At 36.8% G+C, this 19,351-nt stretch overlaps 1 protein-coding gene across 1 annotated transcript in view; it reads left to right on the top strand.

Moving 5' to 3' along the window:
* The window catches only part of drongo (Arf GTPase activating protein drongo), an 86,872-nt gene that overhangs the window by 53,230 nt on the left and 14,291 nt on the right, over positions 1-19,351 (top strand). The window contains exons 6-7 of the mRNA XM_089090612.1: positions 6,823-7,192; positions 12,514-12,708. Coding sequence (XP_088946738.1) covers positions 6,823-7,192; positions 12,514-12,708 — 565 coding nt within the window. The remainder of the gene's footprint in view (positions 1-6,822; positions 7,193-12,513; positions 12,709-19,351) is intronic.

Genomic DNA, 19,351 nt, shown 5'->3' with positions numbered 1-19,351 from the left:
TGTTTTGTGTGAAAAGATATCTAATGTTTTGGTTTTCTGTAAATGTTAAGGGTGTGCGGTTTAATTTAATCCAATTCAAGTGAATCGGCTTCGGTAATTTTGAAATAACCAAAAAACACTATGTGCACACTACGACTACGAGCACCACGACTTTTACTACTAATACTACTAATTCCATTACTGCTACTACTACTGTCAATACTGCTACAGGTGCAACTACTACTACGACTGCTACGACTACTATGTAGGCGGCTACTAGTTCTACTACCACCGTTACTACTGCTACTGCTACAACTGCTACTGTTATTACTACTTCTACTGCGACTGTAAGTGAGACTGCAATTACTTGCAACTGTGCCTGTTTTCGAATGCAACTGTGACTGCGAGTGGGATTATTCTGACTGCGACTACTTACGACTGCCACTGTAACTAATTGCCTAAGACTAGTTGCGACTGTTACTGTGACTACTTGTAATTACAAGTGCTACTACCATTGGGACTTTAACTGACTCTGCTGCTTCGACTGCTACTACAACTGCTACTTCTAGTACTGCTACAACAATTGAACTAAATCAAAAGAAATTAAGGGCATCCAGGTTTTCAAAATGGCATATATTCAACATCTCAGGAATGGAATAGGGTATTATGTTGAAATTTTCATGGAAGGCTGAAATTGGTGGAAATTTAAATCAAAAGACACTATTTCAGATTACCAAAAGGTTTTACATAGGAGCTTTCAGGGCATGTTGTTGGGGATGTTTGAACTAAATCGTAAGACACTATTTGTATCTAAGGTTGTCAAAAGGGGTGTCTGCGGTATCTCTGGAACAGCTAAGGGAATTAAGTTGAAACTTTAGAGAGTAAATAGCTACATTAAATCAAAGACAAGCAAATATAAAGTCAAATAATTATTCAAGTGTAAAACGAACATAAATCATTAGGATAAATATATGAAACCCAAAATGAGCTGAAATTACAATGAATAATGAAGTCAAACTTAAAATGAATTGTAATTACTACAAACGAGGGTAGGGAACCCCCCCCCCCCTCCATTTCTTCTGAAGACTAGAACATCATATGCGCTTTGCTGAAAATAGAATATATGTTAAACTTTTTCTCTTTTTTGTTGTTACTAAATCTGAAATTGTCGAGACTTTCAGGAATAAATATCGATATACATTATATATATTAAACATCAATCTACGTTTCATTAGTTCTTTTCAGTAATCTTGGTTATTATGCTGGATTTTTTCCCCTTTTTTATGTTGTTAATTAAAAAAAAAAACTTTCTCCACAAAATAGGTTTTTCAAAAAAATTAAAACAAAAATAAACAAAAATAGAATCAAATAATCTACCAAGCATACAAATACCACAAATTAGTATCAATAAATAAATGAAACCCAAAACAAACAGAAATTAAAATAAATAGCAGGGTCAAACTCAAAACGAGCAGAAATTAATATGAGTAGGGTTCTAAACTCCATGCTTTCTAAAAGCCAGAATATAATTTGTACTTTACTTTTGCTCATTTTTGGTTTAATGGAGTTCTTTACTTTTTTTTGAAAAACTTATTTTGTGGAAAAGGTCTTTTTAATTAATTTGTGTTCTTTTTATACTGACATAGTCTTTTTCAGGGAAAAAGACTGAGCCTCTTCTAAGGTTAAACAACTACTCCTTCCATAAAAACCTTAAATACCCCCTGGGCATAACTTATAACCCTTGCCCCTAATCTCTGGGGGTTGTTTCAACCCCCAAAGCCTTGTTATATGATATTTAGACTATTTTGAATAGAATAGCTGTCTCAAAATTTCTATTAGATGCATTTCGGGACAACACGTCGTGTGGGAGGGAGGGAGTAGCTGGCCTCTGATCACTTTGAGTCTTACAAAGAGCACTAGAGCGTCTCAATACCAATCCAGTGAGCCCCCTCCGAAGTTTATATGACCAAGCTTTCTATAAAAACCTTATGTGTTCCCAGGGCATAACTTGCAACCCTTGCCCTGGGAGCTTTGGGTATTTTTTACCCTTAAAAACATAATTTTCAGACTTTTCTGATACGATGAACAAAAGAGCTATCTCAAAATTTTGATTGTAAGTGTTTGGGGAAATGATGGGCATGGGGGGTGTATTTACCCTCTTATCACCTTTGACTTATAAAAAGGTACTAGTCCTCTCAATTTGCAATCCAACGAGTCCTTTTTGAAGCTTCTACGACAAAACTTTCTATAAAAACCTTATATGCCCCAAGGGCATAACTTTGGATCCTTGTCCCGAGGGCTATAGGGGGAGGGTTGTCATCATCAAAGACATAATTTCCATATCTTTCAACTACGTTGAAGAAAATGGCCAGATCAAAATGTTTATTGGAAATGTTTGGGGAAATGATGGGCATGGGGCGGGGATGATTCTCCCTTAGATTACTTTCGACTACTAAAAAGGACAATGGTCCTCTCAATTTCCAATCCAATGACCCCGTTTTTAAGTTTTTACGACAAAGCTTTCTATAAAAAAACATCATATGCCCCCAGGGAATGATTTCCAATATTAGCGCTGAGGGCTGTGGTGGGGAGGGGGTTGTCATATTCAAAAACATAATTTCTGGACCCTTCAACTACGTTCAACAAAATGGCTATATCAAAATGTTGATAGGAAGTGTTTGGAGCAAATGATGGGCGTGGGGGGGGCATTCACCCTCCGATCGCTTTCGACTATTAATAAGAGCACTAGCCATCTGAATTCCCAGTTTAATGAGCCCTTTTTGCAGTTTCTACGACAACACATTCTGTAAAAACCTTATATGCCCCCAGGGCATAACTTACAACCTTAGCCCTGAGGGCTGGGGGGAGGGGGGTTTTCATACTCAAAAAAATGATTTTCGGACCCTTCAACTACGTTCAACAAAATGGCTATATCAAAATGTTGATTGGAAGTGCTCGGGGAAATGATGGGAGGGGGTGGGGCATTCGCCCTCCGATCACTTTTGACTATGAATAAGGGAACTAGCCCTCTCAGTTCCCAATTGAATGAGCCCTTTTTCAAGTTTCTATGACAACACTTTCTATAAAAACCTTATATGCCCCCTGGGCATAACTTACAACCTTTGCCCTGGGGCCTGTGATGTGTTTATCATCTTCAATGAAATAATTTCTGGACCTTTGAACTACGTTGAACCAAATGGGTATCTCAAAATGTTGATTGAATGTGTTCTGGAAAATAGTGGGTGTGAGGGGAGGTTAGTTGCCCTCCAGTCACTTTTGACTATTAAAAAGGGCACTAGCCCTTTCAATTTGTAATCGAATGAGCCCTTTTTGAAGTTTCTACGACAACGCTTTCTATAAAAACCTTATATGCCCCCAGGGCATAACTAACAAGCCTTGCCCTGAGGGTTGTGGAGGGGGGTTGTCATCCTCAAAAACCTACCTTCCAGAACTTTAAACTGAGTTGAACAAAATGAATATTTCAAAATCTTGTTAGATATGTTTGCGGATATGGTGGGCGTGAAAGGGGAGCATTTTGCCCTTTAATCACTTTTGACTATTACAAAGAGCACTAGCTATCTCAATTTTCCAATCGAATGAACCCTTTTTTAAGTTTCTACAACACTGCTTTTTGTAAAAACCTTATATGCCCCCAGGGCATAACTTACAATCCTTACTCAGAGGACTTTTGGGGGTTGTCATCCTTAAAGACCTAATTTCTTTAACTCTCAACTATGTTGAAAAAATGGCTATCTCAAAATTTGGTTGGATGTCTTCGGGGAAATGCTAGGCGTGAGAGGGTGGTTAGTTGCCCTCCAATCACTTTCGACTATTAAAAAGGGCACTAACCCTTTCCATTTCCAATCGAGTGAGCCTTTTTTGAAGTTTCTATGACAACGCTTGCTATAAAAACCTTACATGCCCCAAGGGCATAACTTACAACCCTTGTCCTGAGGAGTGTGGGGGGGGGGGAGTAACATCCTCAAAGACCGAATTTCCAAAACTTTCAACTGCGTTGAACAAAATGGATATCTCAAAATTTTGATTGCATGGGTTTGGGGAAATGGTGGGCATGAGAGGGGGTTTAGTTGTCCTCCAATCACTTGCGAATATTAAAAAGGGCACTAGCCTTTCAATATCCAATTGAATGAGCCCTTTTTGAAGTTTCTATGACAACGCTTTCCATAAAAACCTTATATGACCCAAGGGTATAACTTACAAACCTTTCCCTTAGGTATGTGGGTGGTTTGTCATCCTCAAAGACATAATTTCCAGAACTTTCAACTACATTGAACAAAATTGCTATCTCAAAATTATGATTGGATGTGTTTGGTGAAATGGTGGGCGTGGAAGGGGTGTTGGTTGCCTTCCAATTACTTTCGACTATTAAAAAGGGCACAAGCCATTCTAATGTTCAATCGAATGAGCCTTTTTCGGAGTTTCTATGGCAACTCCTTCGATACGAAATGCCCTGGTCTAAGACCAACCAAAAAAATAATAATAAATAATACATTGTGCCAACATCGTTCTTTACTTAGGCAGCGCCATGGCGCTGCCTATGATATAAAATGTAGTTTGATATAAATGTAGCTCGAAATAAAAATAGTTTTTAGTAAAATACAAATGGCGTTCTGGTCTCTAGAAGGTATATAGAGCGTTAGCCCTGCTCCTGTTTGTAGTAATTTCTGTTCGTTCACTTAATTATTTTCACTTAATTTTTAATTTTTTAATAATTAAGTTTCACTTAATTATTACTTTAATTTCTTTTCGTTCTGGGGCACATTTTTTTTGCTTTGAGTAATATATATTTGGTTTACGCTTGAATTACTCTTTGACTCCATTTCTGTTCGTCTTAGGCTTCAGTTTATTCACAAAACGTCTTTTCTGTTGAAATTTTTTTTTGAAATTAATATAATAAAAGAGAACAACAGCACAAAATTCTACTTCTATGATATATAATATGGGAGTGCCAATTTTATAAGTTCGTTTTCATTGTTTTCTTTTTATTCTTCTTTGTTTTAAGTACACCTACTATTTTTTGTATAGTTTTATTTTAAATTTTCGGTTTTCTTCGCTGAGGACGCCTCGTTTGATACAGGAGGAATATTCGTGTGATTGTTTCTTTCCTCTTTTCTTTCCACTGACCAAAGATCCGTTGTTTCCTCAAAAAAAAAAGAATTCTATGTTTTGAACCAGAAAAATGCGAGGATTCTCAATTCGAAAAAATACAAAGATTTACAATCATTATGGCTAGAGGTGAGTCCTATGGCAGACTGCCCCATTAGGATCTCATTCATCCCACTACCTGTTTTTATGTGGAAGTATGGGGAAGTTGCCCATAGTTTAAACCAAATACGGGCAATGATTTTTAAACTGCATGATTGGAGGTACAAAGTGGGCCTATGCCCACTCAGAAATCTCTTTCCCTCTCGCCATCATGTTTTAGCTGAAAACCAGGCATGTTGCGCGCTGTTTGCAGCGCATTTATGCCAGAACTTTTGATCTAGTGCGTCGTTGGCCCTTCCCAAGATGACCCGCCACAACAAACTTTTCAGTAGAAACGCAGGCAGGCATTCTTTCACAAATCAGCTTAAGATAATGCCAAAAGTACTCTGACCAATAGGACATGAAAATGAGTTTCAGAGGTATATTCCCATTATCAGGTTTTTCATCTGCTTGAAACTTATAGGGCAAGCAATTTTGGCTGAAGGGAAGAAAAGAGGTAAATTTTTAGAAGCGTCGCCAATTATTATCCGCACATATGTTTCGACACTTACTTGAAATTTAGTTGTGGGTACCTACAGACAAGGAGACGTTAATTAAGAAAGTTTTGACCTTTGAAATTTAATGTTCAGGTGCCAGTTGGATTCCAAGTCTCATTTTCGGAGATTTGTCCTCTATCACAGAGAGTAAATTGTAAGTAAAAATTGAACTGCTTGTTTATCCTCAAGGAAGAGGGACCACGTACTTGTGCTAATTGGTCTATCCTTTTTACTACTTTCTTAAACGTAATGCAATATAATGACGTGTTTTTAGCCATTGTTAGTGAAGTGTCTATGGGTAATTGAACGGAAATAGCCCTACAATCAAATTACTTCTACCATCAGTTGCATAGGAAACAATCGATTGCTGTTATGTTTTGGGGGAAAGTAGTGCAGCCTTAGCTTGTACATTCTGAAATTTTTAGAAATAGCAACATGTTTGTGTTAGGTTTTGCGTTTTGAGTCTACGTTTTAGGTTAATTACGTGGCGGATTGAAAAACTAGCAAAGTTGATTAGATGTCATGAACTAGAGGATAAACTTGATTTGTAGATCATAGTGTTTTTTGATACCATCTCTGTGAGATGTGAAATCAATTTTTCTTCTTTTCTGAAGGAAAATTTTTCTTCAGACATACTATTTTAAAGGCTTGAAGGGGGGATAAATGCTGTATATAAATGATAATGAAGAAGTAAGTCAAAATATTTTCTTGAAATACTTGTGGTGAAGCTGACTGAAGAATGCTGTAACACTTCATGTTAGCCGAATTAATGCCTTTATCAAGAATCTCGAATTAATGTCTGAGCTTTGTAAAATAATTCCTTGATTTTGTTTTTGTGAGGTAGCCGTTCTACATAAACGCCAACTGATTCAGTTCTAAAGAACATGATTTAAATTGTTACTTTTAAACAAATTCACACAAAAAAGATTTTCCACGAAATAGATAGCCACTGAATTAACTATTTAATATTTTATTGAAATAGTACTTTAACTATGGTATTTTATGTATGCTATATTATTGGAGAGCTTTAGAATGAGAAACTTGGCTTATTTCATAAATTAATTTGTAACTTTTCTTTCAGAATAAAGAAATTCAACCACTTCCCAAGATATCGGCTCCTAAGTCTAAAAGTCTATCAAGTCAACTAGCTCCATCTCTAAGTCAATTAGAAATTGCTGCTAAGCAGTTAAGGCCAGCAGCTTCATTAACACGACCTGGAATTCAGATACCGACTCCTGCTGCGAAGCAACAAAACCAATTTTCTCAACCTAGTTTTGCTAACTTTTCAAGCTTCTCTGAAGGCCATTCTCCGTGGGAGGAGAGTAGTCTTAGGATCGAGGAGAAGACTTCATCCTCAAAAGAAGACAAATATGCTGCCTTGAAGGATTTGGATCTGATTTTTAGCTCAAGTAATAACAATATAGCAGTGGAGGAACATAAGAATTTGAATGGTACTTTACTAGTATATATCTACTATTCACTTTTGTATTTTATGGTCTTAGTTTCTGGTTTCTCTGACAGACGGAGAAAAAAAAAGTTAAACTACAAAAGAGCCTTAAATATATTTTTCACCCTCAGAGAAAGGGGGGGGGGGGGAACTAAAAAAATAGCCTTACCATGTCAAGCATTTAAAAATATAAAATGTTTAATTATACTACTGAGTTTATTTCTTTAATTTATAGTTTAATCATTCAGGCATTTTAAAGCTAGTCTATTTAAGACATTTAATTCTCTTTCTAGTCTGCTTAATGATTGAGGCCTTTCTAGTAGTATTATACAAAGTCAATGTTTTCCCTTCAATGTTAATGACCGAGTTAAATTAATTTGTGTTATGGGATATATTATATCCGTCTTAGCTTGCCTTAATGTTCTTCTTCTCAAAGTACCAACACCCTGCTAGTTTTACATATTAAAAAAAAAATGAAGTCTAACAGTCGTTACAATGCTAATAACATAAGCTTATCATGTCCCGCACACAAAAATATCAAATGTTTAATTATATTATCCACTTTAGTAATTTAGTTTAAGGTTTCATTATTGAATAGTTCCAAAGCTAGTCTAATTAAGAATTTTAATTCTATTTCTAGTCTGCTTAAACGCAGAGGCCTTTCTATTAGTGTTGTAAAATGTCAATATTTTCCCTTCAATGTTGAGGACTGAGTTGAATTAATTTGGGATAAAAAAATTTAATTGCTGGCTTATCTTAGCTTGTCTTAATGTGCTTCATTTGAAAGTACCAAGACCCTGGTAGTTTTACATATTAAAAAGAAAAAAGAATGGTATTTGGGTCAATAATACGGCTACGGGGTATTTGTCGTCGTGATGTCTCGGGTCTTCTTTTATGCTATTGCGTTTTTTTCATCCCTTCCTTCTATTTTTGGTTTTAGATTTTTCGTTCAGTTCGAGTTTATTTTAAGTTTTATGTAGTCGTACTTGCCTTTCTAATTCGTTTTAGTAACACTGAACTAGTCTCAATGTTTAAAAATTAATGAGCTGATTGAAATAGTTGGGATTAAAATAAATTATTTTACCATAAATAGAACAGAATAGAACTTATTTATAACCTGTTGTAATGCACTTGACAAACGGAGTAAAGAAAAGTAGCAAAAAGAAAAAGAATGACAAATATTCATAAAATACGTAAAAACTGAGAAACTTGCTACGTGACAAGATGAAACATACAAAATATCAACTGCTGTTCTACATAACGTTTTCACAGACCGATCTACTGCTTTAGAATGGGACTCCAGGGGTGTCGGTCAACTCTGTTGTTATAAGCTTCAATACACTTGTTTATCGAGGCAGTCGGGTCTATAATCCCGTACCTTTGCGTAATCCATGAGTTGCTTGCCCAGGGGGGGGGGGGCAAGGCAAGCAGATACTTTACATATCGAAAATAAACGCTCCGTAACTGCTTTCGATCTGTAGCTGTGAATGCTCGCCAGAACGGTGCAAGATAAAGAAATTTGGGAGCGCGCATGCGTTGTAAAGTTTGCTTAGCAGTCGACGGTTAAGTTACAATTTACTGGCTACCAAGCCATCGTTATCACTGGTTGTTCGACGGTTAAAATGGAGGATTAGTAGACTTCTTGTTCTTGCCGGTTAAACACCGGCACACCGTCGAGATTAACTGTAAATCCTTCCGGTACTTTACTGCAGTTGAACAGTACTATTTCCGATTTTTCTGGGTTAAATTTCAGATTGATCTTTGCGTATTCTCGACTAAGAGTGACAAAATTTCTTTGAAACGAGAGTACTGTTCGACTTGGGTTAAAAATGTCATCTGCATAAGCTATAAGCGATACGTCGATTCCTTCTAAAATACACGAGGGGGTGGCATGGGCTTGTGCATCGAGAATACAGTTATTGAAGGCAACTGGAGACGTAAGGCTCCCTTCCTAAACCCTTTTCGGACTGGTATTACTACATGCGCAACAGACCCATCAGGTAATTTGACTACAACAACCAAATGGGTATACATATCATACATGCCACGGATCACACAACTATTAACTTCACGCTTAAACAACTCAATCAGAATTTGGGCATGAATCAGCGAATCAAATGCATGGTTTACATCATGACTCTCTAGGACTTGTGATTCACCAGAATTATCGGCATCAATCAAGATCGACGAGAGCGCAGTCAGAGCATGGACGCACCCTAAACCCTGCTGGAATCCAAACTGGAACGGAAGCATAGAACATTTGTGTAAAAGCTCAGGCATAACCAGCGTTTCGAACACTTTGCAGAATGTAGTAGCAACCGCTATAGACCGATAGGTTTAGTCACATCACAATTAAACTAACCCAACAAAATCCACTGGAGGTTATAAGCTTTGACCTTGTTAATGCATTTACCGAGTTTTTTACACGCCATGGCGAACTTCCTTTCAGAGCTATTATACCTGTAATCGGTAGGTAGGTAAACGTTAACAATAACCATTTCATCCACTCTCACTGCTAGAAAACAATCGGAACTGGAAAACAGTTCAGGGTCTATATTGCACTGATAAGCGTGGCGAGGCCACCTGATGGGCGTCCTCGTCGCTTTGGCTTCTTCGCTGGTACAAGATGGAGGAAATGCGATGGTAAGGCATCAAAGATATTTTTACTTTCACTCGAGACAAAATTTTCTTGAAGGCAAATATTTTCTTCCGTGAGGCACGGATGTTCCAGCACAGCTAATTTAGCACTCACATTACCGCTAAGATTCCAAGAGACTATATGCTTAGTTGTGTGAGACTCAGTCATTTCGAACTGTTAGCGGTGACAACTTGGCTGGCTTGTTCAACAGGCAGCTAGCGTGGTAGCACGTATGTTTGGCACTTTGACACTTCAGGCATCGGATCTATTTTCAGCAAGGATTGTCTTTGTTTGTGCCAGTGTCATTTTTAGCAGAGTGAGCATATTTTGGTGTACTTTTACATTGCGCAGCTATGTGACCAGATTCGTGATAATTATAACAGCGCCTTGGAAGAAACGCAAACTCGTGGATTCAGAAACACTCTAAACCAACTTTAACAGAAAGCTTGGTTGCAAAGTCGAGGGCTTCGTGACTTGGAAATAACAGCTTTAAAGATCGTGACTTACCACATTGCTCTGCCTTTTCACAACCAGCGATTAAACTACGCACATTATGTCGTCAACTTTGGTGGTTATACAAGCACTGATCTCATCCCCACACGCTGGAACCTCCGTAGGTTCGAAGATAACAAACGTTGGTAGGTTCCGCTTTTCTTTTGCTGATTTGGCAAATAATTTTAGAATGTCTAAAACTCTCTCGTCATCCTTCACAGATCGACGGAAGGGGTCGGGTAGTCCAGATTTCTGCAGCAATAACTCTTTTGCAACTAGAACGTCATCTCTGGAGAAGAACTCGACAGCACGGTTGACAATCAGCTGGTGTTCTATACCACTTAGCATCGATCTGGATACAAAATTCAGTAACGCGTTCCACATGATATTGTTCTTATCCATGTTCGTTACTCATCAAACCACAGTCGCAAATCCCACACGCTCGATTTCTTTTTTCGTCTCTTGTTATTTTTATTTGATACGTTCTATTTAGTTATTTTCTTAGGTCTATAGTGTTGTTACTTTTTCCATGAATTGCCTCTTTGTTTGATCTCTTAGAGTGTTTTTGTTACTTTACTTCCTTAGTTCTATGCTCTTGTGCTTATCTTTTACATATTATTCACCTATATTTTATTTATCTTTCAGTTATTAGGGAAATAGATAATTATAGCGTCTTAACTACTTGTCATTAACCAGGGCAAGTTGAATACTTCTAGAAGTCTTGGTTTCAGTATGTATTTACTTTTCTTGTACAATCAAAAAAGTAACGACAGAATCTTACCGCTCCAATGAGTGTCACCAAAGTGCCCCAAAGCTCGAGTTTCAACTGCCAAACTTGTTTTATGAACTTGAAAATAGTATCTGCTAAGTTGTAATTCTATGAAGAATTATGGAATAGAAATCTCCATTTAGTGCAATGCTGTGACATTTTTTAGATGATAGGTCCGAGGGGTGCCACTAGCAACGTTTTACGACTGGAAGGTGATTGATGACCAAAAATAACTTTTTGGCCATCCGTCTGGGAGCACACGAAAAGTAGGTTGTCCAAGATGAAGTGAGAAGTGTTCATAAGAAAGGATTCCGAAGTATTCAGAAAACCTTTTGTGTTCCAAAAAGTAGTGGAACACTTCGCGTTCTAAAAAGTTGTGGAGCACTTTTTGTGTTCCAAAAATTGTAGAACATGTGAAGAATTGAACAGTGAAGCTTTGACCAGATTTGAGCGGAAAACAAATGGGGAAATCTCAAAAGTAAATAAAGAAACAAGAATGATAAAAGAAGAGAGAATGAGAAAGGAAGAAGAAACAACGTAAAGGGTATCTAAAAAGAACGTCGGGTTTGAATCTGCTTTTAATAGATTCATAAATGCGACTAAAACTACAAACATTAATCTGGAAAACAAATGCACAGTATTAAAACGTAACCTCAATGATTGATGATAACAAAACATGCAAACCAATGTTGACAACAACAACAATTAAAAGTAATGGGTTTTTCAAATGGGGTGTTCTTTTTAGAGGCACACTAAATAAAAAGGAGCCCATCAAAAACATACTCCCTAAACATGTACTTATTAGCTTTTCTAAGAATTCCAAGATTTTTTAAAGAAAGCTAGTTTAAACTATTAACAGCCTGCTTTCTTATATACAAAAAACTTCTGCCCCTTTGGATTTTGAAGTTCTCCTCTTCGCCTCACATTGACTTAAAAACATAAGAAGCTCAAAATGATTTCGCTTACTCTATATAATACGCTTGTATTTTGCTAACAATTTTACTACGATAAAGGGCATAGGTGCCAATGGTGCAGGACAAACTGCAAACTAAAAATACGACTAAAGTCTCCTGGTAGATCTTGTTTGGTCCTAGGAATTCCTTCACCCCTCCTCCATTAAAAATCAGATTGTAGGCTGAAATATAGCTAGTATACTAAGCTAGCCGTCTGTGTGTCTCTAATAATTTGCTGATAAATTAGCAGCTGTCTACTAAAAATGATAATTTTTGGCGAAACACTATTCCGCCGGCTGGCTTTACTCGTAGTTTAAGTTTGCGATTTTCCCTGCGCCCTGTGTTGTAAATAAATTATTTAGTATATTATGTACCACGGGCCGTGAATTGTCAGGGTATATTTACTGAATTCCTAGTAATAAGCTTATCAAGCGTATCTCCTAGTATTTAATGGGCTATTTTTTTCTTTTTAGATTCCACATTATCAAGTACGAACAGATTTTCTTGGGGTGGAAGTACTAGCGTTTTGAGTGGATTTAATGACTCTGCTTTTTCGACATCGTCTGGGCGGAGTCTTGGTTCTAGTGGAGACCATTGGAGTCCTTTACATAGCTCTTCCTCCACTTCACAACTTTGGGGGGAGCCTCGACCTTTAAATCCTTTTTTTGGTAAGTTGCTTTTGCTTTTAATGTAAACGTAGCTTAACTGTCTCAGGACAGATGGTTCCATCCTATTTGGATTTAGCATATTTTGAATTTTTTTCACCAGCCATTCATATTACCGGGTGATTTATAACACTAAAAAGAAGCCAAGAAGTTGCTTATTGCCCCATATTTTGTCATACTTCCTTGCTTGCTTGTGCTTGGGGTGGGAATCAGACGTTTCCATCTTGCCCGGTATCGAGGACCGTAGAGACTTTTAGTTAGTCTATTTTTATCATACACTTATTTTGATATTTAATATTTGTAAAGATATTTCAATCTAGTTTCTATATGGACTCATTCAGAATAGTCTAAGCCAGGGGTCTCCAAACTTTTCAGCCTCAGGGCCATACTGATTACATCAGTAAGTTCCGAGGGCCAAAACCATATTGTCATTGTTGCCGATGGTAAAAAGTGAAATAGTTCACTGATGAAAAAAAAGTCCGAAAAAGTACGCAAGTTTAAAAAAGGCTGCAAATCAGACTAAAGTCCGCAAAACGGCAACGCTGCATATTATTAATTGTCCTTTCATTATCTATAATTTCTAGATTAGTCGTAGAGTACGAGCCATGAGGAGTAACGTGACACGACATCTGGTTGACACAAGCGGAAACTCACTTCTAGATGGCAGTAATTGGATTATATAAGAAGGTTAGTGGCGCAACCACAAGTCAGTTCCTATGACACTGTTGTGAAATAAAATAGTGTGTACCTCCTTAAAACGTGTTTGTGCGTGTTTAAGTTTAATACATCTTTGTAACAGTATTTTGATTTGAATTGTTGCTTTTGTGCATGATTTAATGGTATGGAAAAGAAGCGAAAAATTGATAGTGAATGCAGAAAATTCAAAGATCAGTGGAACATTCAGTATTTCGTAATTGAGTCTAATAACAAGGCGCTATGTTTGATTTGCAATGAAAGCATAGCCGTTCTCAAGGAATATAACATTAAACGTCATTATGAAACAAAACATTTTCAAAATTACTCAAAGTATACAGGAAGTTTGCGGACAGAAAAATTCGAAGCTATGAAGCACGGATTGAAATCGCAGCAATCTTCATTTACAAAACTCAAAACTGAAGAAGAGACTGCAACTCGTGCCAGCTTTCGTGTGGCTCTTGAAATTGCGAAACGTGGAAAACCATTCACCGATGGAGAAATGATCAAAGAATGCATAATTGCAGTAGCCGAAGAAATATGCCCTGATAGGGTAAATTTATTAAAAACTGTCAGTATGTCAGCAAACACTGTGGCTCGAAGGGTAGAAAACATCGCTGAAAATATATCCTCTCAACTGTTCGACAAAAATGGACATGTCGAGTGGTTTTCTTTGGTCTTGGATGAGTCAACGGATGTGTCAGATACTGCTCAGATATTGATTTATATTCGAGGAGTAGATAAAAGCTATGAAGTGCATGAAGAACTTCTTGATATGTATAGTATTCATGGCACAACTACCGGTACAGATATTTTTAAAGGAGTTGAAATGGCCATTAATAAAAAGACCCTTCGATGGAAAAACTTGAAATGTATTACAACTGATGGAGGCAAAAACATGAGTGGGAAAGATAAAGGAGTGGTCGCTCTTGTGTCAAAGGCTGTAGAAAATAACGGTGGTTCAAAACCATTAGTCTTACATTGTATCATTCATCAACAGCCTTAGTGCGGAAAATGTTTAGATATGTCTGAAGTTCTGAAACCAGTCATATCAACTATTAATTTTATCAGATCTTTTGGGCCGAATCACTGACAATTCCGACAATTCATTGAGGAGATTGAAGAAAATAACTTACCTTATAATATTGCCATACGTTGGCTTAGTTGTGGGAAAGTCCTTCGGCGCTTATTTGAATTTCGAGCAGTGATCGAAATTTTTTTGAATGAAAAGCATCGCCCTCTTACTGAATTACAAAACAACACATGGCTGTGGAAGTTAGCATTCTATGTTGATTTGACGAAACATGTGAACGAACTGAATTTGAGATTGCAAGGAGAAAACCAGCATCTTCCTGATTTATACACTAATATCAAATCATTCCGGAAGAAATTGATACTGTTTCAATCGCAACTACAAAGTAAATGTTTTTCACATTTTAAAACATGTGAAATATTTAGCCACACCACTGAGACTGAGTTTCCTATCGATTTTGCAATCGAAACTTTGAGGGCTTTGAAAATAAATTTTGATACTCGTTTCTCGGAGTTTGATACCATTGCAAATCAAATTAAGATTTTTCAGAATCCGTTTGATACTGACATTGAAACCCTAACCCCAGAAATTCAAATGGAAATGATTGATCTACAGTGCAGTGATATAATTAAGAACAAATATCAAAACTCATCTTTGTTGGAATTTTATTAGAGTCTTCCACTGACACAATTCGATAATTTGCATAAATTTGCTCGTGGGCTGTTTTCTGTTTTTGGTACTACTTATTTGTGTGAGAAGACCTTCTCCAAAATGAAGTACACAAAAAATGTTTACAGATCTAAATTAACTGATGAGCATCTTAAATCTGTTTTAATAATTGGTACAAGTAAAATTAGTGCACAACTACAAACTGTTGTCAGTGGAAAATCTCAGTTACATAAATCTCATTAGTATTTCATATGTCGTTATGCTTGTGTTTTTATTTAAAATGTATAAAATCTTAGTTGGATTCATTTCAATAATTTGTTAGTTATTATATACTGAACTTAAATTTTCTGCATATTATACATGTCTTTACTCATTAAAATTTTGTGTTTCTTTATCCAACTAATTACAAAAACAATAACAATAAGCCTACAACAATGTTATGAGTAGTTAGCCCATGATCATATCAATGTAGATATTATTAATAATTATTCAACATAAAATTAGAATACTTCAGGAAACTCAATTTAATTTGCTATAAAAAATGTGTTCTCTAAAAGGAGTTTTCAAGCATGCTAGCTCTCCGCGGGCCGGATTTGGCCCTCGGGCCGTAGTTTGGAGACCCCTGGTCTAAGTAGTCCCATGATATAGTTTTCTCCACGGCCAGAGCCGTTAAATTGGGGGGGGGGGGGTAACCGGATTAAGGCGTCCTGGTGGCCATGGCTGGGGGGTCGCTGTGGCTGGGGGTTGCCCACTTGGATAAAAAATTTTCACTTTGATTTGACTTGTTTTGTTTATATTTGTGTCGGAAATTGGTGCTGTAATTAATTTTTACCTGGGCACCACCAACCCTGGGAATGGCTCTATCTCTGTCCCTGACACAATCCTCAGCTCTCTGTACTCTTTCAAAATCATGGTTCCGTGTGGCTCCATCCAGCAGAAGTACGTGCAAAGTTTTTTCTCTGTAGTATATCTTTTCTTTATCTCTTCCCTTTCTTTCTTTATTTCTGAAAACTGTTTGCTCAAAAATGTTCAAAATTGTGTTTACTAATTTGAAGAAATCAAGAGGTTCTTACATTTCGACGATTCTAATCAGTCTTCAATTAGCGATTCGTGTAATGAAAAATCTTAAAAAATTCAACCTGTTATCGAACTTTTAAAAAAAAAAAAAAATCTGAGGAATGTGGTCAGGGAGTAGACAAACGGAGTGCTCTCAGTAAAGCTAGAATTCTGCTTAAACAGTATAATTGTATTAACCTCTCTCCCACATATATGGATTAATGTCTGTTAGTTTTAAGTTTTATTGCTGTTCCTTGCTTCCTCAATACCCCGTTCTTTACGTTTAAGTTTGACCTCTTGTCCCAATTGATTAAGAACAATTGATTTAAAAATTGATATGCGTTATTACGAGTCGGACAAAAATTTAGGGGCGGGGGGTTCGAACCCATTAACCCTCTGGAAACGGCCTTGAGAGTTTATATCTAGCATTTTTACTTCCTGAGCTATAAGAAAGGCTGTATCGGGGGGGGGGTGACCTGGTAATAAAACAGCAACGTTTTATTGCTGGTTGCCCTCCAATCACTTTCAACTATCAAAAAGGGTACTAGATGCTGCAATTTCCAATCAAATAAGCCCCTTTCAAAGTTTAATAAAGAGTTATAAAGAGAGATATAAAGAGATTATAGAGTTATAAAGAGAGAGGGCCTACGAAGGGGCAGCACCTCTCTCTCACATTTGTGGATTAATGTCGGTTAGTTTTTAAGTTTTATTGCTGTTCCTTGTTTTCAGTCGAAAAAAATGTGTTTTTAAGTGTATGTTTCATTTAAGTGTTTGTTGATGATGGCTGATGCAAGTTCATTATATTTGTGTTTTTTATGATGATCGCCGATGTAACTTTATTATTTTTGTGCTCTTTTTGTGTTCATGGCCGTATTTTTGGCTTTAATACACTTATCTATCTATCTATAAGAGAGGCCTAGCATTATCTTTGGTATTACGTTGCTGTTTGCATAGGGGGAGCTGAGAAGCAATATATGCCTGCATTTGACATTCTTTTTGTGTCTAAAAAATGAGTGCTGGATGATGCACTGCAAAATTTATTTCCGTAATAAATTCAGAAGGTATTTCACTATTCTGATTTTTGCTGTTTTTTAGGAACTAAGGTTGATTCACACTTGGGTACTTGTATGATATTGCCCCGACCTAATTTTCTCCATTTAAGTAGAACCTGTTTCTCTGACGCTCAATCCTAATGAAATATACCTAAGTATGATAAAAATATAATGCTTTAGAAACCAATTTGGGCTATATATTTGCACATTAGGGGGGGAGGGAGTGAAGTATAGCGGGTCTGTAAACCTAATGTGTTAGGTACAGTTATTTTGCATATTATAAAGTAAGAATTGTTTTCCAACGTCACACTGTCCAAGTACTTTACCCCCCTAATGTGCAAATATATAGCCCAAACATACAATTCCAAGCCACACAAGTGGAGTCATGAGGTAATCTTGCTAGCTGAAGAATCAACCTATTTCATAACAACCCTATTTAGTACAGTCATGAAAGGGTTAAGTATTCTTTTGAACTATTTTCTGTTACTATGTTTGGACAAAAAAAAATTGTTTTTTCGTTTTTTATGCTTAACTTTGATTATGCCTTCCCAAATCTCCAACTCTTCATGGGGATCGTACGATGTTTTGTGACTAGGGGGGGGGGGGGGTATAATCAAAATTGCATTTTTGGCCATCATCTCAAAAAAGCTTTTCTGGGAGTTCTTTGGATCTTTGGACAATTCTTAGGGAAAGGGGTAATTGTGGGACCATGGGTTTCCAACTTAAATAAATTCTCGACCATTTATATGCGGGAGACGATAAAACACTATTGTAAGAAAATCCAATTGGTTAACTTTTTCATAGGCAGCGCGCTAGCGCTGCCTAAGTAAAGAACGATGTGGGCACAAAACAAGCAGAAATTAACATAAGTTGGGCGCAAAACCCCTATGCCTTCCCAAGGCCAGAACAAAATTTGCACTTTACTGAAAAATACAAATGAAAGTCCATTGTCAGTTTAATATACGTATACTGATATTTAGTAATCAAAATGCTAATATTATTTGATTTATTAAAGTTATAAAAGTAAAAACATTTATATTTTTTCAGTAAAGTGCAAATTTTGTTCTGGTCTTGGTAAGGCATAGGGGTTTTGCGCCCAACTTATGTTAATTTCTGCTCGTTTTGAGTTTGACTGGGTTAATTATTGTAATTTCTGTTCGTTTTGGGTTTCATTTATTTATCAATGCTGATTTGTGGTAGTTTCACGCTTGGTAGATTATTTGATTTTAGTTTTGCTCGTTTTTTGTTTAATGGAGTTCTTTACTTTTCTTTGGAAAACTTATTTTATGGAAAAAGTTTTTTTAATTAATTCTTAGAATAGAGCATGAAAAGTGGCTGCCACATATAGCTTAAAGTTTGGTAAAAAGATAGTACCTGTAATTGACGTAAAGTTGAATACATATATGTAAAATTGAGGGGTGAGGGACTCCCTCTCCCTCTAAACTGAACCTCCCCTCTCACTAGAAAAATGGAAAATTGTCGTGTAAAAGTATATTTGCGTGTTTGTTAAACCCTTCTCTATTATTATATATGCACAACTGAGGCCTGAGAGATTCCTTCTTCCTCTAAATGAAACCCTCCTCCTCCCTAGGAAAATGGGAAATTGTCGTGTAAAATTGCACTTTTTTGTGTATTACCCCCCCCCCTCCTCCTTTATCTCCATAAGACAAATCCTTCTATATATCTCCTACCTCCCTACGGGCTGGATTTCTGAACACCTCCAGTAACATAGCAAAATTAAGTTGAGTATGAAATGATTTATGTATTTTGAAGCCTATTTCCACCTAGCTGACTTGAAGGACTTCCAAAAGTGTTTCTGTTAAAGCTTAGACAAATGATTGCACACCAAGCAGTATCTTCAAGCTCACTACCAGACCTATACCAGTTTCGTTTGCCATCTTCACTAAAATTGCACACCAAGCAGTATCTTCAAGCTCACTGCCAGACCTATATCAGTTTCGTTGGCCATCTTCACTAAGATTGCACACCAAGCAGTATTTTCAAGCTCACTGCCAGACCTATATCAGTTTCGTTGGCCATCTTCACGAAGATTGCACACCAAGCAGTATTTTCAAGCTCACTACCAGACCTATACCAGTTTCGTTGGCCATGTTCACCAAGATTGCACACCAAGCAGTATCTT

Source organism: Artemia sp. Qi Xiang Cuo, chromosome 6 (genome assembly GCF_049724085.1).
Source record: "Artemia sp. Qi Xiang Cuo chromosome 6, ASM4972408v1, whole genome shotgun sequence".
Classification (NCBI taxonomy): domain Eukaryota; kingdom Metazoa; phylum Arthropoda; class Branchiopoda; order Anostraca; family Artemiidae; genus Artemia; species Artemia sp. Qi Xiang Cuo.
This window is presented reverse-complemented; position numbering and strand designations above follow the sequence as displayed.